General features: G+C 35.1%; 3 protein-coding genes across 6 annotated transcripts; 2 read left to right on the top strand and 1 right to left on the bottom strand.

The window, feature by feature from the left end:
- Positions 1-1,505: 1,505 nt before the first annotated feature.
- Positions 1,506-5,797, top strand: LOC113723290 (uncharacterized). Its single transcript, XM_027246458.2, has 2 exons — positions 1,506-1,924; positions 5,394-5,797. The coding sequence occupies exons 1-2, from the start codon at positions 1,705-1,707 to the stop codon at positions 5,621-5,623; spliced, it is 450 nt and encodes a 149-aa protein (XP_027102259.2). The 5' UTR covers positions 1,506-1,704; the 3' UTR covers positions 5,624-5,797.
- Positions 5,798-6,815: 1,018 nt separating this feature from the next.
- LOC113723289 (thylakoid lumenal 19 kDa protein, chloroplastic-like) lies at positions 6,816-7,699 on the bottom strand. Its single transcript, XM_027246457.2, has one exon. The coding sequence runs from the start codon at positions 7,644-7,646 to the stop codon at positions 6,921-6,923; it is 726 nt and encodes a 241-aa protein (XP_027102258.1). The 5' UTR covers positions 7,647-7,699; the 3' UTR covers positions 6,816-6,920.
- A 10,269-nt stretch (positions 7,700-17,968) lies between these two features.
- LOC140036951 (E3 ubiquitin-protein ligase makorin-like) lies at positions 17,969-26,692 on the top strand. 4 transcript variants are annotated; one of them, XM_072080224.1, is made up of 9 exons: positions 17,978-18,254; positions 19,295-19,382; positions 19,454-20,259; positions 21,220-21,289; positions 24,838-24,926; positions 25,055-25,112; positions 25,670-25,746; positions 26,291-26,455; positions 26,566-26,692. In XM_072080224.1, exons 1-6 carry the CDS (start codon positions 18,241-18,243, stop codon positions 25,089-25,091), a joined length of 1,104 nt encoding a protein of 367 aa, XP_071936325.1. In that variant the 5' UTR covers positions 17,978-18,240; the 3' UTR covers positions 25,092-25,112; positions 25,670-25,746; positions 26,291-26,455; positions 26,566-26,692. The 4 variants fall into 4 exon arrangements, with proteins under 4 accessions (XP_071936326.1, XP_071936323.1, XP_071936325.1 ...); XM_072080223.1 differs by having other exon boundaries at positions 26,291-26,692; XM_072080222.1 differs by lacking the exons at positions 24,838-24,926; positions 25,055-25,112; positions 25,670-25,746; positions 26,291-26,455; positions 26,566-26,692 and adding an exon at positions 24,107-24,649 and having other exon boundaries at positions 17,976-18,254.
- Positions 26,693-27,206: the final 514 nt, after the last annotated feature.

Below are 27,206 nucleotides of genomic sequence, written 5' to 3'. Positions count from 1 at the left end.
GATTGACACTATTTTTTTTTTTGTCACTTTTATTGCAAAACAAAGGACACATCATTTGATGTTTTCAGTAGAACTATAAAGCATGATGGCTGATGTCCTTAATGGTTTCCCAGCTGACGAATATTACTGGCAACGTAATTCTGGTAAAAAGTGAATACAAAGGAAGGTAGTATTCGTAATGCAGGAGCCTCCAAATTTTGAAAGATGACGATGATTTAAGAAGTTCAATCACCCTTAATTATGCTGTTCAATTGTATGTTTAAGCCAATACTCTGTTTGAACTATTTGACATAAATTATTATAAATTAATCTTTTATACACTGATTGATAGCGTATATATTTTCACCATTGGATATATAACACATAATTCGAATTTAAATTTGAAATTCAAATTTTACATATGTGTCGTGTATCTAATCCTAATAGTGTACATACTGTCAGTGTATATAATATTTACTCAATTATTATTCGTGTTCACTATTTTTGGGTTTGGCTGATCTACGGGCATTCATACGTTAATTTTTTTGGCAAAAATAAAATAATTTGAAAAAAGTATTAAAATATAGAGGTGTATTGCATTTATGAGCACGCACTCTAACATGATAAGTTGTGGGTCATTTACGTGTAGTAACGGTGTCCTAGAAAATCTTACTACCACTTTTTTAAGGCCAATTACTAATTGCATATTAACCAAACCTAGGGTTAGGGATGTCAACAGGTAGGGTTTGAGTAAGAATTGAAAATTCCGAACCCAAATCCGTTTTTATATAATAGATCCAGACCCGACCCATATACTCGACGGGTCATCAGATCCAACGGGTCCCGAGTTGATCCTAATCTACCCAGAAAGAAAAAATCTAAATTTAAACATTCCAAAATTAAATCCAAAATCAACCATAAATTCAATCTCCAAACTTAAACAAATCAAATTACAAAGTTAAATCATAAATAATTCGCAATAGTCAATCCAAAGCTAACCACAAATCAATCTATAAAGTCATTACTAAATTGTTAATTTAGTAAAAGAATGTATTTAGAAATATTTATATTTTATAATTATTAATATATTGTTCGAGTCCGAATTGGAATCCTATATTCCGTATCTGATCTGTTTTTGTTAAAGTAAATGAGTACGAGTCTGGATCCGAGTATCGGAATTATTTTTCAACCCAAACTCAAAAAATTTTATGGGTCAGATTCAGATCCAAACTCGACCTGTTGACACCCCTACCTAGGGCGTCAAATACTTGGGTTTTACCTACTCAATGAGGACTGTAGTCTAACTGCTACTAGATACTAATAAAAAAGAAGCCCAAAATATTCAAACAACTATAGGATCCACTTATCAATGGTTGTCCAAGAACCCACGCAACCGAAATGAAAAACAAAATAAGCTTTGTTTCATTGTCGGCCTTCCAGATTGGACTCTGGAGTTATGGCTACAGGCCCACACCTAAACTTACAAAAAAGATAATTGGAAAAAAAAAGAAGAGAGAATTGAAAAGTCAATGACCAAAAGGTCCAAAATGAAAGAATGAGAATCGTTTTGCAGGGCTAATTTGAAGCAGCGAAAAATCATAGGGGCCACAGTGTAAACATCTGTTCTTTCTTCCTACCCAACCCTGCATCTTCGCCATTGATTGAAGCTGTCGAGCTGTGATGAACTGAAGAAAAAACTCGACTCTCATTTGGACAGAATCCCATATGGCTTTGGTGTATAATCTTCCTCAAAGTTTCCCCCGGAACCCATCAAGAATTCAGAAAATGAGAACATCCTCAGGTTCATATATCAGCCATAGACAACCTCAGAAACTACAGAAAGTAATCTGTGCAAAGGAGAGGAAGAGATGCCTGAGGTGCAACACTATTTATCAAGATAAAGATAACTCTCCAACTGCTTGCTCTTTCCATGGCCACACTACTGGTATGCGTTCATTATATTTTGTACAGAATATCATGTGGAACAAGGAGAAGAATAAAGAAACTAAAACCAGGAAAGAAAATATCATTATTGATTTTTTTTTTGGTGGAAAAATCACAAGTATTATTTTGAAATGCCTTTCTTCTGCTTCTGTTTGAAGTAATTGGTGATGGGATTTTGATGATTATACTCCCCAAGGGACTCATTTCCTTCATCTATAATGAAAGACGTGTCACTGTCACCCTATATAGTGAAACGGTCATCCTTATACATGGTAATGGTGTAATAGAGAGTGTAACACCTGAGGTGTAATAGCCAAAGATGATTCGGAGACACTATTATTGAATTGTAGAGTATGTGCAATGGATATTCGTTTTTCGAGGGAAAAGTATCATGACGAAGTAAGGATTGACATGAATGGAGTTTAGGCTTTTATAGTGGTTTTCATATAGTATACTTTTTCTCTTCTATTGATATGATTGAGGGGAGGAGATACACACTGATACCTCTGGTTTTCAGTTCAATGTCCCTAGCACTCAACTGAAATGGCTGAACCGGGACAGCGTTATAGTTAGTAAGACAAGACAATACAGCCATAAATAACCTGAGCATAAAGCTAGTGGAACAAAATTTAGCTTATTAGTCCTGGAATTTTGAAAGTGATTATGCATTCTGCTTAGAAGAAAATCCTACAGCATCATAATATGTTATGCCATTGTATTTAATTGGACTTTGCAGTTACCAGGAATATATATGTATGTGTGAGAAACTAACAGATCATATCATCTTCATGGATCGAATTTAATTATCTTGTGTAGTCCTTGTGGCGCAAAAAAAACGTGTTTCAGGCATTAGTCACAGGGAGGGAGGTAAATCTAAGGAATAGGAAATATTGCCTACCTAGCTTCAATCCTGATCATCCACAGGACTATTATAGTCATTTATTTTATTGATATTTGGACAAAAATTTTCTTATAGCAATTTTTGTGACACGAGACATTCAGAGAAGTGATTTTATGTAGATGATGACACCAGTACCTCAAAATACTTCACTCATTCTACAATGATTTTTGCTATTAGTGGACTAATTCATTGTTCAAAAAAATGTTGCCATACTTCGTACTTTGTTAGACTGAGGTTCATGGTGATTTGCGAATGTATTGGAGAATAGCAACATCATGATGAATTCTATACTTATTCCTGCAATTTCTCTTCATTGTTTACAGATGCATTGTTCATGACCAAGAAAATAGAGAACTGTAGCCATATCTGTGCAAATTGTTTGAATTCAAGAAAGTAAGGATGTTAATAGTTGTTTTAAATAAATACCATATTAGATACTGCTGAGGGGAGGATGAAAGTAACTCATTTACCACTAGCATTCCCTTTATGTTTTTGCCTCTTGGGTTCCTTTGAAGTATTTGTAAATCATCCGAGAGGCAGACTACTGTTCTGCTTCATGCGCCGCTTACTTTGAGCTCTCTGTTTCTAAGCTGTGCAGAAAAGCACTTTCCTAAACATCTGGAACATGTTCGACATTTCACTGCTCTCTCTCTCTCTCTCTCTCTCTCTTGCTAATCCACAAAATACTTAAGTAACTTCAAACTTATGATAATACAGTTACATTCAACTCATTTCGGTCCAGTGTCCCTATCACTCGACTGAAATGCCTGAACCTGGTTTATCTTAATAGTTAGTAAGATAAGACAATACATCCATAAATAACATGAGCAGAAAGCTATTCGAACAAGATTTAGCCTATTAGTCCTGGAATTTTGAAAGTGATTGTGCATTCTGCTTAGAAGAAAGTGCTACAGCATCATAAAATGTCATGCCACTGTATTTGATTGAACTTTGAAGTACCAAGGAATACATTTATGCCTGAAACTAATAGATCATATGATCTTCATGGATTGAATTTGATTATTTTTTTGGTAGTCCTGGTGGTGAACAAGAGACGTGTTTCAGGCATTAGTCAGAGCTAGGGAAGTAAATTTAGGGAATAGGAAGTATTGCTTATCTGGCTTCACTCCTGATCATCCACAGGACCATAGTAGTCATTTGCTTCTTTGATAGTTAGATATAAGATTCCTCATAGCAATTCTTGTCACATTAGATGTTCAGAGAAGCGATTTTGTATAGATGATGATACTAGTATCTCAAAAACTTCGCTTAGTTTACGATGATGTTAGCTATTAGTGAACTTATACATTGTTTAAAAACTTTAGCCATACTTTTGTCATTACCACACTGAGGTTGATGCTGGTTCCTGAATGCATAGGAAATTAGTAACATCACAGTGAGTTCTATACTTTTCCCTGGCAATTTGGCTTTGTTGTTGCAGATGCATATTGCATGGGCAAGAAAATAGAGGACTGTAGCAAATTTTTCCCAAGTAGTTTACATTCAACCAAATTAGGATGTTAATAGCTGTTAAAAGTAACAAAAAGCACATTAGATACTTCTGAGGTGTGGGTGAAAGTACCTCATTTACCATCAGCATTCCCATTAAATTTTATGTCTGTGGTTATTTTGAAGTAGTTTGGAGCTCTCTGTCTCTATGCTGATGAAAAAAGCAAGCAGTCCCTAGTTTAGCAAATGCAATTTCCTTAAACATCTGTAGTACCATCAACATTTCACTGCTCTCTCTCTCTCTGTGTTGTGCGCGCGCGCTCGCGTTTGTGGTCCATGTTGTAATGTATAAAATACCTAGGTAACTTTAAACTTGTGATTGTGTATTCACATTCAACTCATATTCATGGAATTCTACTATAGTGCTCATGTTTATCTCATTTCTTCTTTGCAGTCTTGGAAAATCAAAAGCTACAGTATTAGGTGCACCTTCAGACTCCAGAAAGAACAAATTTTCATTTGTCCTGAGGATAACCAGTATAGTCGAAAAGCATTTTTGTAATTTGGTGATGCAAGAGAAAAGAAATTATCATCAAGTGGAGATTAGGGCTGCTTCATTAAGATGCTATAATATTGATATAGAGTTCTTCTATAACTACATTAAAAGTAACAAGGTAGTTAAGCATTCATATGACCTTTTGACACAGTTTAGGATGGATGCTACGACTTTACCAATATTATATATGTTATAAAGAGGTTGGATTTCTGAAAGGAGTTGCAGAATTGTAGTAATGGTGAAATACCAAGGAATGTATGTGATGGTGTATGTTAATGTACGTGCCCATTTTTAACGTGTAATCCAAACCACATGAGAATCCATATGTCTGTAACTGAAACTAATGAAGAAATAATTCCCAGGTGGGTAGACTGAGTGTCTCATAAGCTTTGCAGCAACTAAAATCAGATAGCATTATTATCTAGATCCTTTTTTTGCCTTCCTGTCCATCAATTTGTCATATTTATGGTTTAAAGCTCAGAAATATTCTATCAGATATTGCAACATATGGTTTAATAACAAAAGTACATCTCTTTACTGAATTCTGACTATTTAAATATGCAGGAGAGAAAGGATTATTTGCATTTGCCCCACCACACCAAGGTATTGATGGAGAGTGGAGCGATAAATCTGGTGTAATTGTGTACAGATGGAATGAGAAGGATAATAGACCTAATACAGGGATATCCAACTGGAAAAAGCGATGGAGCTGTTGTGCCGAGTATGATGAGTATGCCCCACCTTGCAGGCAAGGATGGCATGTATCCTATGATGATGGCTTCACTTTATACTAATGGAACTTGGGTTATGTGTATATCCTTTTGCATTTGTAAAGCCTGCAATCCACTAATCAATTACCTGCCGAAACAATGACCATTGAACAATGAGTTGGTAACGAGTGTTATGGTTCATATTGTAAAGAAGGAACATGGTTGCTTATATATGAAAGGATGCATTTCCAATGAAAACTTCATTCATCTTACAATTTCAAAGACTGATCCCTTTTCAGCTAAACTCAGTCCATTCATGAAACCTTTTTTGTTTCTAGAACCATAAATGAAGTCTCCGACCGACATATTTTTGAAAAAGTGATTTCAGAAGTATGAATTCTTGGAAGTTTAGAATTGTTTTGTATTATTCTTTTGTAGTTTAGAGATCTTTCCGTTTCTGATTATCTTAACTTACGAGTTCATAGGCGGATGAGTTGAAGAGTTTCATATATTGGAAAAGTAAAGCTTTCAGGTAGATTATGTATATTAATATTAGTTTTCTGTTTAGACCAAACTGAACGAGGCATGAATCATTCCTTGCCATTGCTGGATCTAATGTGCAGGGGTTGAAGTTTGAAATTTTTTACAGAATGATTCGGTCCTCTTTATTTTTCTTGGCTCAGATTTAAGAATCCAGTCATTGGTTTGGGCTTTTCAGTTATCTGCTAAAGGGCAAGCAAAGAAGTATAAACAGCCCTTTCTTGAATTACAATTTTGCTAACTGATCTTAACAAACTTGACAGTGTTGAGTAATTCTGATATCATGTACATCTAACTATCACTCCCTCTCATCGACAGTCCACCTGCCTCAAACCAAAAAGGAAGGAAAAGGAGAAAATTCTGGTCTTTTATGGTGGGGAAAAATTTTGCACAAGATTGTTGAAAGGATGAGTTGCTCTTTCCTAACAAAGGCTGGACAGCATAGATTGTCTTCAAGTTACTTGATGAAAATCATGTAACGTAATGAGAAACATCTGGAAGACATTGACTTCTATAGCAGTTTATGAGCTATATAGGTTCTAACTGAGCATTGTAATACAAAATTGAACATCAGTCTCTACAATCAACTATGGTGTTGTCTTAGTGGTAAATTAGTGAAGAAATGTAAAACCCCTATTCCAGAAACACAATTTTCCTCTCAAAGAAACCATTTTAGTTACACCTTCATATGGAAAACAACCCATCCAACAGAAGCAAAACAGAAACATATAATCAGTCATCAAAAAACATTCACAAGAAACCTTTTATTACTTCTTCAACTAGCTTTCTTTTCCTCATGGACAAAATTATGCAAATAGCAAGACACACTGATGTACTATTTCTATCCAACTGTTTTAAATGACTGGTGAAGGTGCCTTAAAGCATCTTGGTCCCTATTCCATTCTGGTGCTGGTGCATTGACAAAGTGAGCATATAACTTGTTGTTTGCACAGGTTACTGATATCAAGCTATGAGCCCCAAGTCCCTGAATTTCATAATCGTAATACACTTGTCCATTCCCATCCTGCCTCTCAGTTGATGTAACACTATCTGCACTAGCAATAAGGTCTTGCAGACTAACATCTGACAAAGCCAAGTTGTTCAGCACAACATCTTTTGGTGCCAGTTGCCGAAAACCGGCAAGATAAGTCAAATATTCCTTCTCCTGCTTCTTTTTGGGATTGTAGAATTCGCTGTCTGTGCCATTTGTTCCCTTCTCAACCTTGGATACTAGCCTCTCCTTCCATCCATCCGGGACGTCGTAAATGTACTCTGCTGATGCTTTCTTGTCCGAGTTGCCGCCATAACCGCCATAATTGGCTGCACTAGCAGCTGTGCCATAGTATATGAAGTAATTTGAGGGTGAGACTGCAGCTAGTGAAGGTGGTGTTGAGGTGGTTAGAATTGTTGTGGCTAGAGCTGTGGCAGTCAAAGTTGTGGTTAAGTTAGTTAAGGCTGTTTTTGGAGGTGGAATTGTGAGTTGGGATTTGGATGGTGGTTTTGGAGAGGATGGGGTGGTGTTAGAGGAGGATGAGAGGATGGCTGAAGGAGAGAAGATAGTGGCCATGGATGGCTTTGGAAGTTTAGCTTGGAATAAGTGGATGTGGTTTCTTTTTGTACCTTTGGATTTTGGATGCTAGATTTTGTATAGTATTCTTATCCACTAGGACTACAGAAATTGGAATGTAGCTATCAGCTAAGGCTAAGATTATCCCCTTACTCTATTGGCCATTGGGGCTAACAGGGTCTAAAATAGTGAGACCCAAATGAAATTTGACTGAAACTATTGTGCTTTGGTTCAGTTAACGTAAAAAAGAGATTAAATCCCTCTTTGAACTGTAGATCGAGATTCGAACACTGCTTATAGTAAAAAAAATTCAAAAAAAGTGTAAGAACACTCTTTTGATCTAGTCAAATTATACCTACTAGCCCTTGCTTATATTTGACTGACATCCTGGATTAGATGGATGAATTTTCTTCCACTAGACCAACTACTTTTTTTGGTTTACTTCATTTTATCAACAAGATCACCCAATTACCTAAAAGGAAGGGGATTGTTTGTGGTGCTTCAATGGTACCATAAAAGTTAAATCTTCACAATATTAACTCTGACCTTCTATTCTTCCGGAATTATCATTTAGTGCAATAAGTTGATTGCGAAGGATAATAAATTTGACTATATTCATAACGCCTAAGTGCATTCTCATATAAATTGTAAATTTTTTTCTGAATTGATCAGTTTGATTGATCGCCTAGTCTGAGCCACTTTTTGCATCTCCTCCTTGTTCTCACTTCCATTTACTTGAATTCTTGACATTTTCTCCAGTTCCATCAATGCAATATCTATTTTTCATCATTGTGACCTGTAAGAAAATTCAAAGGTACAAGTGGGAATCAATTCTGGAAAAACACATGTATATGTTGTAGAGCTTGTGAGGTTTAAAGAAAATAAGTCTTTCCAATTAAAATTGATTGGTAAGGTTTCTGATTTTTGCCCCCTCACTCTTTGACTTGTAAAAACTGCCACTCAACCACTAATTCGTGGTTTTTTAGAAAGCAACCCTATGCTTTTAGGATTACTTATTTTCTCCCTCAATTTCTTAGAATCACAGAAGTCTAGCACTGTCACCAATTACCTGAAGCTCCCTATGCTTTTAGAATATTGATGAAAGGGTCACAAATTTTGGCTTCACGATTGTTAGGCGCTTGAGAACTTGGGGTTGATATAGATAGTTAATAAAAATATAAAATTCACAATTTGGAGGATCATTTCTAGAATCTAGAATGAACGGAAAAGACAAAACTTAGGTAGATCTGGTCTCATAGACCTAGTTGTTCAAATTTTGCCACATCTTCAATTCTTAAATTGGTGAGATTATGTGACAAATTTTGAATTATTAGATTTACGTAGATCGGATCTAACCAAGTATTTGTCAATGCAAAAAAGTGGACATTTGTACTAAGTCATGGCTAATCAATATGCATTAATCACTAGAAAATATTTTTGTGGAAACACTTGAAATTAATTTATATAACCCAAAGGTTAGCATTACAAGTTGATTAAATTTCAGCCCATAACTTGAGTACTTGACTACGGTGTATGCAATACATATAACATATAGCTTGTATAGCTGTTCATGTGGCAAAAGTTTTGCTTTAGTATTTCTATTTCCTTTTGCTATATTCTTTTGGACATTACTTTTATTTGATTAATATGTTCGAAAAAGTAATAGAAAAGGAAAGCAAAAGACTAGTATACCTGACGTCTTTAGTTTCATCAAATAGAACAAGGGATAATTTCAGAAACCTCCCCTGAGATTTCTCTCAATTACAAAGAGCTCCCTCGGATTTTAAAAATTACATATATCTCCCCTATTTTTACTGTTTAGTAACAATGTAGGTCCAAGAACTTAGATTTTCTTTCAAAAAACCTAAATTACCCTTTTGTACAAAACTAAGAAAGAAAAATAGTATACTCAATCATTTTCTTCCACATTTTGTATAAATCAACAAGCTAAATCTCTAACAACCATTGAAACATAAATTCTAAAATCAAATAACCATCCAAAAGATTCCAAATTATATATACAATATCAATACTTTCCACGATAAAAAAAAAACACAAAACCACATTGACAACCAATTTTATACGTGCAAATTAAATATCAATGCACAAATATCTTTTCAATATTAGCTAATTTGACCTAGAACCACCATTACAATTCTCCTATGGTTTTAAAAATATTAATATCTCAAAAGTTGAGAATAAATTCTACCTCCATAATAAAATTATAATAAAAAATTTCTAATCCAATGAAAGAAATCATTATGTAATTATTAACATTTTATAAAAGTTTTTCTTAATAATAAACAAAATATGTCAAATTCCACATGTTTGGTTCTTCTTCTTATTTCAATCATCAATTTCATTATTTATTTCTCTATCGCTGTGAGTCATTTCATTTTCTTCTAGTTTGACACATAATCTATCTCCTTTGTAAATTTTGTAATTTCAATTTACTAACATCCACAAAACTGAAGATAATAAAAAGAGGTTATATTAGCTAGAAAATAGACAAGTGACAGAAAAATAGATTTTTTTTAAGTTTTGTAAATTGATTGCCTTAAATTTAAAACTGTCTACTTAGTGGAGGGTATTATAGATATTTTACTATGTCAAAGGAGGTAAGTGAAATTTCTTAAACCTGAGAGGAGCCGAGTGCAATTGTCAGAAACCTCAAGGGAGGTTTCTGAAATTATCCCATAGAACAACCATGTTTTGTACTTATCTAGAAGGTAAAATAGTTCAAAAAATAAACGAAAGAAAGACAAATAGTACATCATACACCATCAATATAAAAACCTTTGAATAGAACAATCATGGTGCTTACAAAAATACTGAAATAGAGTCTCAAAAAATCCAAAACTTTTAACTTTTGTCTAACTAGTGATCAATAGTCACCAGTTAGACCAGGGAACTGGGTTTTAATTTTGTAAACGGTTTATTTAACGGGTGTCCATAGTGTGAGGCCCCAGTCCGTTCGTAAGTTGATATTAGGGTTATTCATTATTTTGTACGGTTAAATTAAGGTTTTAGGGCTAAGGAGAAACCCTAATCTCGGCTAAGATTGAAAACCCTAACCTTGCTTATGATAAAACCCTAGTTTATGTATTATTCGTAAGCTCAAGCTATAGTTTATATGCGGTATTGTAGTGTGTGTTTTGGCACAAGTAAAAATAGGATTCGTTATAGTTTACAGAGGTTTAACAAGTTTGAAAATGGTTGGCAAACTCTGGATTAGCAAACCTCTAGTGTTACAATATGAGAAAGCTTAAGTGGAGTTTTATTTATCGCCCGCCTTTTCCACATTTTCTTTATTAGAAAAATTCCCCAGATAATTTTTATGAGTAAATATAGATTTTAGATTATTTTTCTAGTATCGGTTAGTTTTTGAGAAATTAAGAATGTATATCGGACGTGGGACCCACTAGTGCGGTAAGTTCGGAAAAATTCGGCCGATTAGGTTAAGTTTCGGATACTGGGTTTAATTTATCGGGTGCTAAGAGATAATTAGAGAATACTTTATGGATTAGAGTGAGAGGGAACAAAGTGATAGACTTGCATTAATGAAGGTGACAAGTGTCACCCTTGGATTAGTCCTTAAGTAAGACTATTATTCCTTGTCTTACCATTTGGTTAAAATATCTCAAAAATTACCAAAAATTCACTCTTTTCTTCTCCATCTTGGCCGGCCTTCTCTAGCAAAGGAAGAAAGAAAACTCTTCAAAGTTTTGGCTTCCATCTAGCTCAAATCCTCCAAAACAATCACTTAAACTTGTTTCTACTCCATAAAACCTCTTCATTAGGTGTTAGTGAGTTGTTTGGTGAAGTGTTTGGGGAAGCTAAGGTGACAAGCAACTCTCCCTCTCTTGTTTTACTAGGTGAGTAGTGAATGAACCTTCTCCTTCACCTAATGAAGCTTAATTTGTGCTTAGTGGTAGTTAAAATGTTGAATTTTGTGGTTTATTTCTTGATTTTGGATAAAGTGGTGAAGTTTTCCATTTATTGGTGATTTTTCGGTTTATATATGAATTTGATGGTGTGGCCTTGTATGATGATTGGCAATGGCCTAAAATGAGGCTAGTAGGTGTAAATGATTGTTAATTGCAAGCACTTTTTGGTTTGGAGGGAAATTTGGAAGACTAGGGTTTCATACCCTTCAATTCTGTCTGGTTTTGTATCCCCTGGTTAGAGGCCGAATTGGCCTTAGCTTAAAACATGAAAGTTGTAAGGAATGACATTTTAGAGGTGCCTACAAAATTTCAGATCAATCGGAGTAGCATAGAATGAGAAAAGTCGAAATTACCCTTGCTGTCCTGGTTTTACCCGAATGTAGGAATTGCGCCTGTAATTGGTTGTTTTGGCTGGAATTGCTTCAGAATTGGTTGTTCTGGTCTTCTAATGAAATGTATCCCTGTTTCTAAGCTTTCGTATGGCTTTGGAATTTCTGGATTTGGACTTATGTAGGCTGTTTTATGATGTTTGTACTAGAATACGGTTTGTGAACCTGTTTTGCGATTCTGGTGTAGTATGTTACATTTTTGACGTAGTTACACTCAAAATTGGACTGAGTGGCCTTCTTCAACATTGTAGCGTCTTAAGTCCTGAATATTCTTGTAAAATATCAGGTCAAACGGATTAGTGTATCATGAGTTATAGATGAAATACTCAAGCCTGTTTTGAACATCAGGTTCTGTGCGTTTTTAGTTTAGCTTCTGCCCGTGACTTTTTTGGTTTTGATACCATACTATCTGGGTGGTGACTCCTTTATAATAAATGTAGATCTTGGTTTTGGCTTCGAAACGGTATAAAGTGCGTCGAAATCCGAGTTCCGTAGCTTCCGTTATAACCCAAACAAGATCAATCGTCAGAACTGCCTTTGAATCTGGACAGTTCTGACGGGTACTTTGACACTCAAATTTCGTTCTATTCTGAGTGGATTCAGGTCTTGGCTAAAACATCAAAGTTTTAGCCTTATGTCTCAGCTTTCTAATGCCTTTGGAATTTCCTGATTTGGATTTGTGAGCTGGGAGTTATAGTCCAGCAAACATACCCTGTCCGTTATTTTGGAGTGCGAATTCCTGGAACGGTTTTCTGCACTTTCGACCCATCTCTGTTCAGATCCGGAGTTAGGGGTCTTCATGAAAGTTATAGACTTTTCTCTTAGCTTCGGAACGGTACCTCATGTACCTTGATCCGACACTCATAGCTTCGATTAGGCTCAAAACAGTTTTGACGGCAAAATGGCTAGGCCGCCATTCCCGTTTCTGTGTGCCGTTTCCGCACTTGCATGTGCCGATTTTGCCGTTTTGATTGTTTTAAGTATGTTAGTAGCCGTTTGTGATATATTGTGACACGATCTTCAATTTCAGACGTTGGTGAGCTAGGTAGAGCCGGTGGGGCCTACTAGCTACTCTTCGCGGCACAAATTTCAAAATTTTGCTCTTTTGTTCGTTGAGTAAGTATTCAGGCCGATCTTACGTGTTAGTTGCTTATGTGTTTCAATATGTATGAAAAGGGTACCTAGGCGAGGGTGTACTTTATCGCACTCGACCTAAACCCTAATTTGCGTATATATTTATACATGACATATGTATATGAATCATTTTGGAACTAAACCCCTTGAGCTTGTGGCTCGGGGTGACTTTTGAATAAATTTTGTGAAGTTAGTGAGTTTGGGGCCCGATCTCATGACCTAGATGGACTATTCGAACCGGTTAGGGCTTGGTCGAAGTTAGTCCAACCTGGTTTGAGGTCACCAAGTTTGTGAATCCGGTTCACCGATTATGTGGACCAAGTTTGTAACCCGAGCTTGTGAACCAAGCTCAATTTCGTTCGCTCGAGCAAGTTTGTGAGGTGCCTGGCCAGAGAGGGTGATAAGGTGTACGGTGGGAGTACAAGTGAAGTTCTACGGATCATTATTTGAGATCGATGGAGTGTCGGCAGGAGGTCACACATGGCAAACGATCTGGTTTTGGAGTCACCTGTATCCTTATTATGTGATGTTACTTTTCTGCTTTTGCTTTACTCTTACTATATAACTGTTGTTACGTGAAATTTACGCTTTTGCCCCTGTTTACTTACTAAGCATATAGCTTGCCCCATTCCTTTGTTTTCCTTAGCAGGGGCCGACGCGGGGACTTTTGTCACACACACTAGTATAGTTAGATTTGCATGTAATAGTTGGACAAGTAGGATGTTTGTTTTAGTTTTGGTGATTTGTATAAGGACCCTCCTTAGGGTCTACTCTTTGGTTTTGGTTGTAATTATAAGGATGTAATAGTATGAGCAGGTACTTTTGAAGAATGTAATTAGAACTTTTGGGGATTGTATATATTGTATATAGTGCTTTTTCGATTTATCTAGTTTTAGTACTTTAAGTTTTGAGTCCTGGCGCGAGTTAGGCAGGCGGCCCGCCGATACCCTTGGGTTCGCCCTTGGGAGAAGTGGGGTCGTCACACATAGGATATTTCGTTAACATATATTTCAAGTGTTATATTTTTAAAAATATAAAATTTGAAAAAGTAAATAAACATAAGGGTGGGTAGACAAAGTTAATTAAGATAAATGTAAAATAAAATAATGATTATTAGTATGTGTATATATATATCCTTATGCTATATAAGATTGAGTTTCGGTCAAAGAGTGGGTTGAATTTCAATGGAAATATGAAATGTTGTGTATTATTTTAAAAGCTTTAAGTACAAGTGAAGGAAGCATGTGTTTGGGTATATTTATCGAAATGGCCCCATTTTAATACATTTAAAGTTCTAATTGATGAGACATTTGGGTATTTGTGGAACGTGTAATTAGTGTGCAACCGTTTTTACATTTCATACAACCCACATATGCTTGTGTGTTAGTGTAATTACTGGAATGTCCCTCAGTTAACAACAGTGTGGCTTTTGAGATGTAGATAACCATTTGAGAAATGTTGCTTTGTCTGAAACGTGTTAATGGTTGCTGAACTCTCATCAATGTTAAAGCTTTGGTCGGAACCTATTTCTGTGTCATTTATATCTGAATTTAACAGCCATAAATGTGGGTCAGTTTATCCCCTTTCAGCTTCAGGGATTAAGTTTTCCCTTTTTGCCTTTGTCTAAAATGATTTGCCTCATTGTTTCCCCTTTCATCCGAGTTCAGCTCTGAAATTACCCATTTGTTTGTCATTTATTACGCCCCAATTAAAAAGCCAAAACGTTGGTATGTTAATGCCTAAGCGGTTGAGCATCAGTTTCTCCCTTTTCGCATTCTGGGATTGGGATATTTCTTACAAAATTTATACTAAGCATCACATAATGTTCTTCAGTCGCAGCTACTCCTGGTGGTTTAGCTTGAGGTTAGATTTGTCCCCTCAATTTTTTTAGTTCCTCCATTAATTTTGTCAGTGTGTGCTTAGTTCCTGCAAGTAGAGACTTTTATCATGTAGTTCAGCTGCAAGATAGAGATTTTTGTACAAATTCAGTTGCCCTCTATAATTTGACTGGTTTGCTTATAATGGTATAGGTTTGGAGCAATGGCAGGAGAGAGCTCTCAGTGGGGATTCTGGAATAAGGTTAGCTTTCTGTGGTGCTCTGCCTTTCTGCATTATGTACGAACTTCATTTTGATAGAGTTTGATTGTAAAGCTTTGTGAATTGCTTGATTATATCGTTTATTGCTGATTTGAGGGTGAACTGTTCACTTCACTCACTGCTAAATGAGTGCTTTATTTTATATTGTATAAGAACAAATTTTTATGCTGAATTACAATTCCGAAATTACTATAAAAGTTCACGACAACTGAACTACTATCAAGTATCAGAACCCCTGCTGCACTTGCTAATATCTTGTCGAATTTAATCTATAATGAGAAAAAGCAATATTGGACTTGGATGCACTAATCTGTCAAATGCAAGTTGATCAAAGCTACTACTAATACCTTTGGCTTACTGCCCTGATACACCTCCTATTGAGACCCATATTAGTGTCTTGGCTGCCATTGCTTTGTCCTTGTATCTTGGCCTCAAGATTCCCTTTTCTTGGCCTTTGCTTCAGTAGTATTATCCTTGTTACCAGGTTTATAGAATCCAATCAGAAAACGAATCACAAATATAACCGATATAAAGTTGATGAAATTACCTGTAATCTTTTAAATGCATGATGATTAAAGATAACACTAAGATACAAAACACAAAGAAGACATCACAAGATGCTAAAGACTTTACTAATATTATCAAATCCTAAAGTTCTCAACAACTAAATTGCATCTAGTATCAAATCCTCATCTTCACTAATATTATCCTCTTTACCAGATTTATACAATTCAGTTTATCTTGAGAGGATAACTATTCCTCCATTTCTAAATTATTTCTTCACCTTTAGACTGATTATTTACCCGAGCTAAAAGGAGATCACATGGCATCTGATAAATGTCAAGTTTATAAGATAGAGAATTGACAAGTTTAAACTTTGGTTTTTTAACCCAAGTTTAAATGAAAATAGGCGTTTGTTTCTGTTGAAAATGAAAACATTTTCTGGAAGTAGGAGGATTTTGGATTTTGTGATGTCACATATTCTGTATTAACTGATTCTTTAAGATGCGAGATAGGTTATATGATGCACTTTACTTTTTTTTTCTTTTCACATGCATAATTTCAAACTTGAATTGCCATATTTCATGACTATTTCTTCTCAAATTACCTCTCTAAACACCGGCACCAAACAACTGCGCGATGCGCGGGGTACTCTCTCCTAGTATATATATAGTAGATTAGATGAATACTAAATGTGTTAACGAGTGCCCTAATTGCACCGGTTTGAAAAATCCTTTGTAAAATATGAACTTTAAATTTAGAAAATATATAAATGTAAGAAAAAAGAATAAATATGTGTGAGTGCATTTAATAGTAAATTGAGTGCACTAATAATTATCCAGTTGGCATCCGTTAAATAATTTCACATTCTGACTTGTTCTTACTTTGAAAGTCTCTAAACACGAGCACTTTCCCTTATAACATATTTAGATAGGTTGGTAAATATAATTCCAATTTAAGGAGCTATCTAGACCAATTATATAAGTAACCAATTTCTTTCTCGTGCATTTTCACAAGTAATTTTCCATTTAATAGTACAATTAGTTATTACAACACAAATTTTGAAAATCTAGATGCTTATTTAATAGATAAAATATATTTTTCACTCAGTATTCAAAATAATTTGAGAAACTTTTCTTCATGCCTGGCTAATGGAATTGAATTAATGGCATTGAGTAATATGCTAAAATTAAGATATTAAGTAATGAAAAAAGAGTCAAAATTCAAAGCATTAAGAAAAAAAAAGTGTGATCAAACTCAATAATAGGACCAAGGAAAAAAGAGTGATAGGAGTAGTGATACAGAAGAAAATAAGGGAGAGAAAAAAAAAACATATGTAAGATAGAGAAACATCAAATAAAATACATCAATTTCCTAATGATCTTGTTATGACATAATGGGATTGAATTAATGAACAAATCAAATAATAGGATTAGAAAAAAAATGTGACTAATTGTAAATTTCTCTAATTACTAATAAAAGAAAGAATCTTGTGATTGAAGGAACTGAATTAGAGCCACGGGTTGATAGATTGATTGACTAATTGGTTAAATAAGAGGAAAGATATAATTAACACAAACCTATAAAAAATAAAATAAATCTTATATACATTGACAGTGTATACACTATCACCGTTTTATTCATGACATGTATGCAAAAGTTGAATTTCAGATTCAAAATTTGCATAGTTGTCATTCATTCAAAACTGATAGTGTATATACTGTCAGTGTAAGAAAAATAGGAAAAATTAATCCTAAAAAATAAAAGTGTAAATAATTGCTCAAAATTTAGAGAGCATAAAGGTATAGGAACAAATAATAGGGAAAATGGTAATAAATGATTCAAATGATAGGAAAAACGAAAAGTTGGTCCAAATTTTGATAGTGGTCTAATATGAATAGAGAATTAAAAAGAAAAGCTATGATTAATACATATCCGTATAAGGTAGGAAATTTATAATTGATTGAATTTTACTATAAATAATGAAGTGAAAAAGAATTATAAATTAATTGTTACGAAAAGAGAAAAATAATAAAAAACAAAAATTTTTTTGCCACACTTTGAAAAGATAGGACACCCACTTGACAAAACGTGAATCTTCGGCCACATGGCAAAAGGTCTAATGGTTCACATGTCGATATATAAATATAAATAAATAAATATATATATATACACACATATACGTGTATATATGTGTATATATAATATATATATATGTATATATATATCTATATATCTTGTGAGACAAAGAAAGCAAGCCAATTTTCATGCCTAGGCTCAAATTTTGCAATATTATGAAAACCATCCGACTGAAATAGCTTAACAATTACTGTACTGCTTACCGTGGGGTTTTGTGAGAGTACACCATAAACCGGAGGACTAAAAATGCAAAGTTGACGACCACCAATTTCCATCGATCAAACCGCCAAAAGCCCTATATTTACTCGCTAATTCTTTGAAGCATCAATTCCTTATTCATCCTCTGCAACCTCGCCTATTTCACACCTGCAATTTTTCAATTCAACCATGTCCAAAAAGAGGTGAAATCTTTAACTTGAATTTGTATTTAATTATCTTTAATTTTAATCGAAGCTATTTGATTTTGTTATCATTTTGATGGTTTTTTATTTTTTCCTTTCTTTTCCTTTAAAGGATCCTTGTGGACAACCTTGCATGCTTACATAAGCTTTACAAAATTTTGGGCTGAACTGAATCCAAAAGAGTCTTTTTATTTTTCTTCCTGTTATTGAATCTGGTGCTGATGATGATGATGCTTTTACCTTTTCTTCGGGTTTCTTTGCATTTTAGTTTGCTTTCTTGCTTTGGGAGTTATGTTATAATGAGGTGTTACGAATATATAGGATTTGATTCGATCCCACAAGGAAAAGGAAGAAAGATGAAATTTTGATGTTTGTTTTACTAAAACTTCACAGTTTCGGTAACCATCTGTTGCAAGTTGCAACTCTGGCCTCCTACTGGCTTTCTAGTGTAAGTTAGAATAAAGGGTTCAATGGCTTGGACTGGATTATTGAACTTGAGGTGAAAACAAGAAAGTGATGTGTTTCAATTGTTTAAACAATTATCTAATGATGGGAACAATGAAGAATGGCCAATGGAGATGAACTTTCTTTAGGATTAGTTGTCACTTTAGGCAAAAGAATGCAACTTTAGTTGGGTCTGATTCTGATACATTGAGTCACTTGTTGTTAAAAATTTATGTCATTCTGTTGGGCAAAGTATCTCAGCCAAAATGTTGGGTGCATCTGATGTGGGTTGTAGAAGTAAAATGAGCAATTATTTTATTGTAGTGCAGAGACGAAATGTTGGTTGTGTGTGATGTTCAGGAATAACTTTTTTGAGACCCTAGAGTGCAGCACCTGATAAGCAGTTCTAGTTCTCTATGATTCTGCTGTGAAGTTGATTCTGTTGTGAACATTTTTTTTCTTTGTTTGTTCTAATCTCTTAAACTGTTTGGGCATTTGTACCCTGTTTTTTATTTGTTTCCTCTTTCCCTGAGTTTGATAGTTCTAGCAGTGAACTGTGTTTTTCTGACATGTGTCAATGCCTCAAATTCCTCCAGGGTCCAATGCAAGTTCTTTGCTCATGGGGCATGTCTAAAAGGGGATCACTGTGAATTTTTGCATGACTGGAATGCCCCACAGAATAATGTAATATATTATGTAATTATTTTTGTTTTTGGAATGTTATAGCATAGTGTCTTATAATTTTATTGTTGCAGATATGTACTTTCTACCAAAAAGGAGCTTGTGCTTATGGGAGCCGGTGTAGATACGAACATGTGAAAGTTTCTCGCCCTTTATCATCAGCTTCATCTTCATCTTCATCTTCATCAGCAAATCCTTCTCAATACTTACAATCAAAATCCATTTTGGCTGCTCATCCTTCTGGAGCTCCTTCAGTTGTTATTGGTCATGCTTCAGGTGTTACTGCTGACAGTTCCTTGGCAAGCAGATCAATGTTGCCTACAACTAAACCAGCCGGGGGAGAAATGGTTAGGCATGAGGATGTATCAGAATTTAGTGACTTTGGAGAGACAAAGAGTCAAAATCCAGCTGATCAACCAATCTGTTCTTTTGCTGCTGCTGGCCATTGTCCTCGTGGTGAAATGTGCCCCCATATTCATGGAGACCTATGTCCAACTTGTGAGAAACATTGTTTACATCCCTTTAGGCCTCAGGAGAGGGAAGACCATGTTAAATTATGTGAGAGAAGGCAAAAGAACCTGGATGCATTAAAGCATAGTCAAGAAATAGAGTGTAGTGTCTGCCTTGAACGTGTACTATCGAAGCCCACAGCAGCTGAACGGAAGTTTGGAATACTTTCGGAGTGTGATCATCCATTCTGTATATCTTGTATTAGGAACTGGCGCAGTAGTTCTCCAGCATCTGGAATGGATGTGAATTCTGCACTTAGGGCCTGCCCTATATGCAGAAAGCTCTCTTACTTTGTCATCCCTAGTGTTATTTGGTATTCTTCCAAGGAAGAAAAGCAAGAGATCGTTGACAGCTATAAAGCAAAACTCAGGTACCACTAATTGGTAAAACAATTCTTGTTTACATGGAGCTAATCTTCCACTAATTGTGAATTTCTAGAGGAGTGTATCATTGAGCTTCTTAAATAAGTCTTTCTTGCCTATTTGGTAGATGAGATTAATATGGAACATTAAATAGCATATTCTTATCAATTTACTTGTGATTATCACATTAATAAAAATCAAGAAAACCATATCCTCCAATATGTCAGCTCTCTGAAGTAGATACTGGAGTTGGTTAGTAGGTATGCTGGAGTGCATGTGCAAGATCCTAAGTATTGGTACAAGTTACCTGAAAGTTTAAGGCTGTGCAAATATGTTTCCAAGCTGAGAAAATTGGTAGGATCTGTTGGAAGTTTAATTAATGGTTTCTTATATTACATACTTAAGTTAGTGGTTTTGAATTGTATCTCAGGAATATGATAACCCTTGTCTTGTTCTAATTTATGTCTAAGTGCAACTTTTGTTACATCTACAGTGTCTGTAGCTTTGTTCAGAGAGAGAGGTTATGCATCTATGGGATTATATATGCGCACAATTTTTCTAATACCATTATGTGCTCAAGTCTTGGCTAAATTTTTAAAAGTTCCCCAACCCATCCAAATACAGAGGAATATGCACTTCCTTTTTTGTTTATGTGCTACATGGTTAGTAAACATGTCGAATGCACGTACTTTGCCCTCTAGAAGTGTTCATGCTTCACATTAGTAAGTTTGGTAATGAGTTTAATTTTATTGTATTTCATTTTATTTCAGTGTATATAAGATGGTTCATCCTAGAAGTTGAGCTTTATTTGGTGTGGTGAATTGTGTATACATGGTGTTTTATTTTTGAAGTGCTTGCTTGTATTTGATGAGTCATTGTCAAAGAACTCCAAGTGTAACGGGTGTGCTTCTTTCCTCTCTTCCCCCTCCTTTTCTGATGAGTATTTTTTTTCCCTTTCTGTTATGCAGGTCTATTGACTGTAAGCACTTCGATTTTGGAAATGGAACTTGCCCATTCGGGACTAGTTGTTTCTACAAGGTAGTTGCTTGGAAAAGACTCCATACTTCTCTGATAAATGCATATGCTTTTGCTTACGTAATTGTCTTTATTAAAATATCCTTTTTTTGGTGAAAGTTTCCTTATGGTATTTGTGTATAGCATCAGTAAAGTTTGATAAAATTATTTTTGCTATCAATGTTGTTTACCATTGAATTTGCAAGAATGAAGCAGCCTTCTTTTGTTTTACTGGCTTTTTGGGGCCTAAAGGTGTGGATCAATTACAACTTGTTCAAGAGAATGCTAAATTCATCAAAAACCCTGCAAGCTTGGTGCTTAGGTGATTTTGGTGTTATATGGGTAGTGGATCAATTACAACTTGTTGAAGAGAATGCTAAATTCATCAAAAACCCGGCAAGCTTAGTGCTTAGGTCATTTTGGTGTTATGTGGGTAATGCATTTTGGCTGGATTAGCTTTTGGGGGTCCTTGACTAATAACTAGGATGACTTTCTTGAATAAGTTTATTTAGTCAAACATTAGGTGGCAAATGGTTGGGGAATTCTCGGAATCCTTAGCCACTGATCACCAAGCTTTCCAGCTTTTAAATCAATGGCACTTGAGTTGGAGCACAAGTGATCTTTTTTGGTTTTCGTGTCAATATCGTTAATCAAGTTTGCTTGATCTTAGCGGCCTGTTTTTGGTTGCTTAAATTTAGCTACTTAGAACATTTTTGCAAGCTAAAAACTGCTTTTAGGTGCTTGTTTGCTTTTGACTTTTGGTTTGAGCTTACATGAAGATGAAAAGAGTTGATTCTCAGAGTGGCCCTGAGATTTTTTTGATAATAAAAACTTTTGGCTTTTCAAAACATACCAATGAAAAGAAAAACATGATTTAATTATTTGAGCAACCTTTTCAAGTATCACTCTTATTCTAACAGTTAAAAAAGCTGAGATGAAAAAAGAACAGGCCATATATATACAATTTAACAGTGTTACAATGTTTTTTTTGAAATTTTCTCAAGTGTTTCAACACTTGATTTGCAACTTGAGTAATAGTGAAAGAATTTTATCTTAAGCTTTTGCGATTTCCATATTCACAAATAGAATGGAGTCTATGTTTGGCCATCTGTTAAATTATCTGATGACCCACCAGGCATGTCCATCTGCTTTATTTGGTAGAACATGAGTATTTCTCTGCCAGTTCCATTTAGGTAGAGACAGGTATAGGTATGTATAGTGTAACAAAATGTGGCTGTTAGTAGTTGTCTCTTGTTCTTTTTAATAGATGCCTATTTGCAACCTTTAAAATACAATATCAGTTCAAGTTAGAGCTGAACTTTTGTTTTTTAAGTTACAAATAACACACTGATCCCAATGTGTTACGTTTGCCATATAAGATCACATGATCATGTGGTAATATGATGCACATGCATTTAGTCATGCCCGGAAAGCTTTCTGGATGATTATTTCCTTTGTCAAATTTGAGCGGATTAAAAAAAATTATGAGAATGGCAACCTTATGTTAACAGTAATATAAGCTTGCCAATGTTCAGGTTCAAAATTGAGATAATTTACCTCAACAGTCAAGCTTGAAAAACAAACAATTCGATTCAAGCTTGTTTTTGATATAGTCTTTCTTAGTCATTTTTTTCTAGAGCTGGGAGATGATTTATACTTGGGATACGCTACTAAGAAATCAGTGATGGGATCTGTTTTTTCTGCTGAAATGGATATATATTGGTTACACTACAATGTTATGCAATTTATATTCATCTGTTACTTTTTTGCATCTTCAAACTTGATTGGGGCTTGAGATTGTTCAAGAATAAGAGTTTTTGAAACTTGATTAGATGCATACACAATTGATACAGCAGTACTTGTTACAGTTTGGTAGTTTTTCCCTATCTGTCTTATATAAGATATCTGTTTATTCTTTTGCAGTCAGAATAGGTAATCTTCATTTGGCTTTTGTTCATTTAAGTGGTAATGATAGAACTTAATAGCAGATGGCAAGTTAGTAATTTCCTGCAACTTGATGCATCTTTCCCTTTGACGCCCTTTTATCACAATCTGCCCAAAAGTTTTACAGTGGAATGGTAACTAAACGTCTACGTGCAATTAGCCTTATAAATATTGAAGAATCTATGTCCCTAACCAAATTGCTGTAGCTGGATTTCGTCTGTTTTATATTTCTTATTGATCTTGTTCCAAGCCATCCGTATCTTCCTTTAAACTTTTAAAAGAACTTGGTTGCAGATTTATTAGACCTAGCTGACATCATGATCTTATTTGGCTAGTTAAGCTTTTTTTTTTTTTTTTGTACCTAGTCTAGTTTTTCTAGTTCCTCTTGATCTTCATTAATAAAAGCATGGAAAGCAATTAAGTGTTCATTGGCATATATGCCAAAAGTACAGTCTGCACACTTTATTTGTATCAATACTTGGATTTGGTGTTGTGAAATTGCTTTTTATCTAGCCTTTTGCATTTATTCCATTTAACAAGCAAGATTCTCAAACGTGTACACAGAGCATTTTCATAAGTCATAGCTGGGTGCCTTGTTTTTGGTTAAAAATAAGCTATTTCATCAGAGCGGGGGGAGCGGTGGATGGTCCTTGAAATTTAGTACAAACATATATTGGGGAGAACATGTGTTTTCCTTCTTTACTTGTTGATCATTGTAAGGATGGAAGAAACTTATGTGTTCTTCTTGTCAAGGTGGTATTTCTGAGGTTTACAGACACAACAAATTTAAAGTAGCTAGACTCAAGTATATTCTTAGAATTGTTCCTTAGAATTTATACGTTGATTTCCAAAGGCTTGGTTAGCTGGCTTAATGGATGCCATCTTTGTTTCTTCCAGCATACTGTCAAGCCAGGCTCATATCTATGGAATTCTACTCTGATGCCTGATCTATACCGCACAAGGTTTATGGATTCAGATGAAGAAGAATGTCTCTCTGAAACTGTGAATAAAAATGCTTCGCTGTATCTGTTTGAGCACTTTTACAGCACACATATTTCAGCCGGAGTAGAAGAGGATTTTAGCTCTGAAGATTCAGAAAATGAAATGGCTGAAGAACTGGCGTTTATGATGATGATGGGGCTTTAGATTCAAGTGACTGGTCAAGTGATTAGGATATCAACCAGTGAACTGATTAATTACTGATGGGTTTTATGTGTCCCTGGACATTTAGTTGCCCTAGTTATTCAGTTAGGCTCCATTGTTGGATTTTCCAACAGCTGACTTTTGTTTTTGGTGTAGTCTGGCTTTCCAGTACTCCTGATGACAAGGGTTGCACTTGGAAGGGCTTGAGCATCCTTTTTTTGTGTCTGTGGTGTAAATGGGCAAATCATTTATTGACAGCTATCTTGGAACTAATGTGTAGTTTTTGTCTTGGTGTAACTTTTGGTACTGGTCCCTTTTGTTTTTTCTTTTGGTTCTGCATTTGGGTTTTTAATTCTACTTTTCGTTCGAGTGTCTTGGTACTTTCTTTGGTTTATGGCTGCATTTCTTCTGTATTTTTGGCCTGTCTTTACCTTGTCATGTGCTTGTATTTGACTAATTGGTTGATGGATTGTCCCTTATTACAGCATGCATATCGTGATGGTCGTCTGGAGGAAGTAGTTCTACGCCATCTTGGGGCTGAAGATGGACAAACTGTGATTGCCAAAAATATTAGGTTCAAACTTTTGTTGTCAATTTATGTTTGCTTAATAAGTTAATCAAATTTTCTAAGCAGGTCTACCATGACCCTTTCTGCAGTTTTTAATGCTATATCCTTTTGATGAGTTCATTTTTTTTTTGCAGGCTCTCTGATTTCCTCAGTAACTTCCAAATAAGATGAATCATGCTTAGAGTTTTCAGTGTATGTTTAGCTTGTTTATGTGATTTGATCTCAAAATTCCTCGACTGCAAATTTGTTTGGGGTTCTTTCTGCAGCTTAGTTATTTAATTGCTTCCAGTTTCCTATTTCTGTAATGCAATTGGTAGTCAATTTTGCCATGTGATGCTTAAATTAGATGTGTTTGTGAAAATTTCCCAATGTATATCCATTCACACATCAGATATGCTAATTGATAACTGTCTAATAGGGAAGTTTTGACACTTGTATTGCCAATCTTAGTTGTTTTATCAGAGGGTTGTTGCAAGCTCAGTAGCTCCTTTTTCTTTATTCTGGGGACTTTTATTTTCTTTATTCTGTTCAAAAGATGTTCGAAGCTCAGTTTCCCCTAGTCATTTATTCTTCGGACTTTTTACCTGATGTTGGACTAACATGTTTGGTTCCAAATTGAAGTAAAAGTCATTGGCTTTTAGCTGCTCTACTATAGTAGCCTAGTTTTCCAGCAAGATTCTTATTTCTGCATTTGTTACATTTCTTAGTGGTAATAACATGCCCTGTCTATCTAACATAACGCCTTGCAGGGTATTTTGAACAAGTAGCAGATTTGTAAATGCGTATTGTTCTTTTTGGAGAGGGACCCTGTATTTCCCTTTGAAAGGTGAGTCACTTGAATCCTTCCAGAACAAGAAGACAAATTGTACTGGAAAATTTTTTCTCAAGAATTGGCTTCTCTGTGTTTTTCCTCTTCTATAAAATGTACAGTTTAATTAAACGAAAGCCATGAAATGTGCAATTGTGTGAACAATTTGTAATTCAGCATCATTCTAAGAGAATTGGGACTATTGCTGGATTCCTCTTATGATTCCTCTTGTCTTATGTAGAGCACATGGTTTCAGCAAATTTAGGTTTCATTGGCTTAGTTATCATCCTGGTAAAGCACTTCAAAATAGTGTGGTAGCACTCTTAATTTTTTTTTTTTTTTTACATTGATGCTATAGGTTTTAATGAAGAGTTTTCGCAATTTATGTTTTCTCTTGTTTCTGGGTTAAATTGAAGACAAATTGCTTTCTCTATGGTTGGTTTGAGGATTGAAATTCCAAATGCATCTTGTATTCAGCATATCTCGGCGTTTATATGAAGTAGATTGTTTTATGGTGCCTGCATTTTCTTGATTGGTTAATTTGTCACCCCTTCATTTTCAGGCGTACAACTTTGAGGTGGATATAGCTATCAGGTTCAGGGCAGGACAATTCGTAATTATGTGAGACTTGCATCTCATAGTTAAGATACCTGTGAGAAGCTGTTTTATTTTGGACACCTGAACAGAAGTTAAGCATTGCAATATGTTGGTTTTTACAGCATAAATGGTCAGTGAGCTTAGGAAGTTATATTTTTCGTTGATAAAAGGATGCCTTCTTACCTGCTTGTCCACCCTCATAAAAAAGTAACAGCTTTGCTCTGTATTCTTAGTCAACAGTGGCATTGAATGGTTGTTCCCTTGGTTGATTTGGTGCCTGCACTTGAGCTTAGCTGAGCGAACATGGGTGAATTTTCAGTAAATAAAATATACTGCAAGAAATTGTGGCTTATAATTAGGATGGTTATATTCTTTGTAGGGTTCCATACATATTTTTCCAAAATTATCTTTTGGAAATTTCGCTTATTGAGCCACTGTTCTTAGGACCTAGTTTTTACTGTTGACAGCATTTCCCAGGCCGCGGTATAAAATCCCACTGAGTTTGAACAATGTTGCATAAATTGATTAGAGATGATGATGCATATAAATTTTTACAGGTATACGTTTACCAGGAGAAATAAGAACACAAACTCAAACTTTTATTAATCCCACTAGTCTAAGATACACAAGAAATACTCAAATATGGTACAGTACAAAAAGGAAAAGCATCCCTCCCATGAAAAATCAATACACAGCTCCCCAACTCTACATGTACATGTATGTGACAATGGAGGAATGCTTATTAGAAAGAAATCTCAAGAATCTCATCTGGCTCTTGATGAGAGCCAGTAGAGACAGCATCAATGAACAGCACAAAATTGCTCCTGAAGATGCCAGGGAGAATGCTCCTGAGGCAGGTTCAGGGGCTGGTGCAGGAGCAA

The sequence above is a fragment of the Coffea arabica genome, chromosome 2e (assembly GCF_036785885.1).
Source record: "Coffea arabica cultivar ET-39 chromosome 2e, Coffea Arabica ET-39 HiFi, whole genome shotgun sequence".
Taxonomy (NCBI): domain Eukaryota; kingdom Viridiplantae; phylum Streptophyta; class Magnoliopsida; order Gentianales; family Rubiaceae; genus Coffea; species Coffea arabica.
Note: the sequence above shows the minus strand (reverse complement) of the source record. Positions and strands in the feature narration are given on the sequence as shown.

Bases quoted from the DNA above. Each gene is read 5' to 3' on its own strand.
- LOC113723290 (XM_027246458.2), top strand. From the start codon at position 1,705: ATGGCTTTGGTGTATAATCTTCCTCAAAGTTTCCCCCGGAACCCATCA. The intron at 1,925-5,393 runs GTATGCGTTCAT...TTAAATATGCAG, and splicing joins TTTCCATGGCCACACTACTG to GAGAGAAAGGATTATTTGCA.
- LOC113723289 (XM_027246457.2), bottom strand. From the start codon at position 7,646: ATGGCCACTATCTTCTCTCCTTCAGCCATCCTCTCATCCTCCTCTAAC.
- LOC140036951 (XM_072080222.1), top strand. The intron at 19,383-19,453 runs GTAATATATTAT...TTATTGTTGCAG, and splicing joins GGAATGCCCCACAGAATAAT to ATATGTACTTTCTACCAAAA. The intron at 21,290-24,106 runs GTAGTTGCTTGG...TGTTTCTTCCAG, and splicing joins GGACTAGTTGTTTCTACAAG to CATACTGTCAAGCCAGGCTC.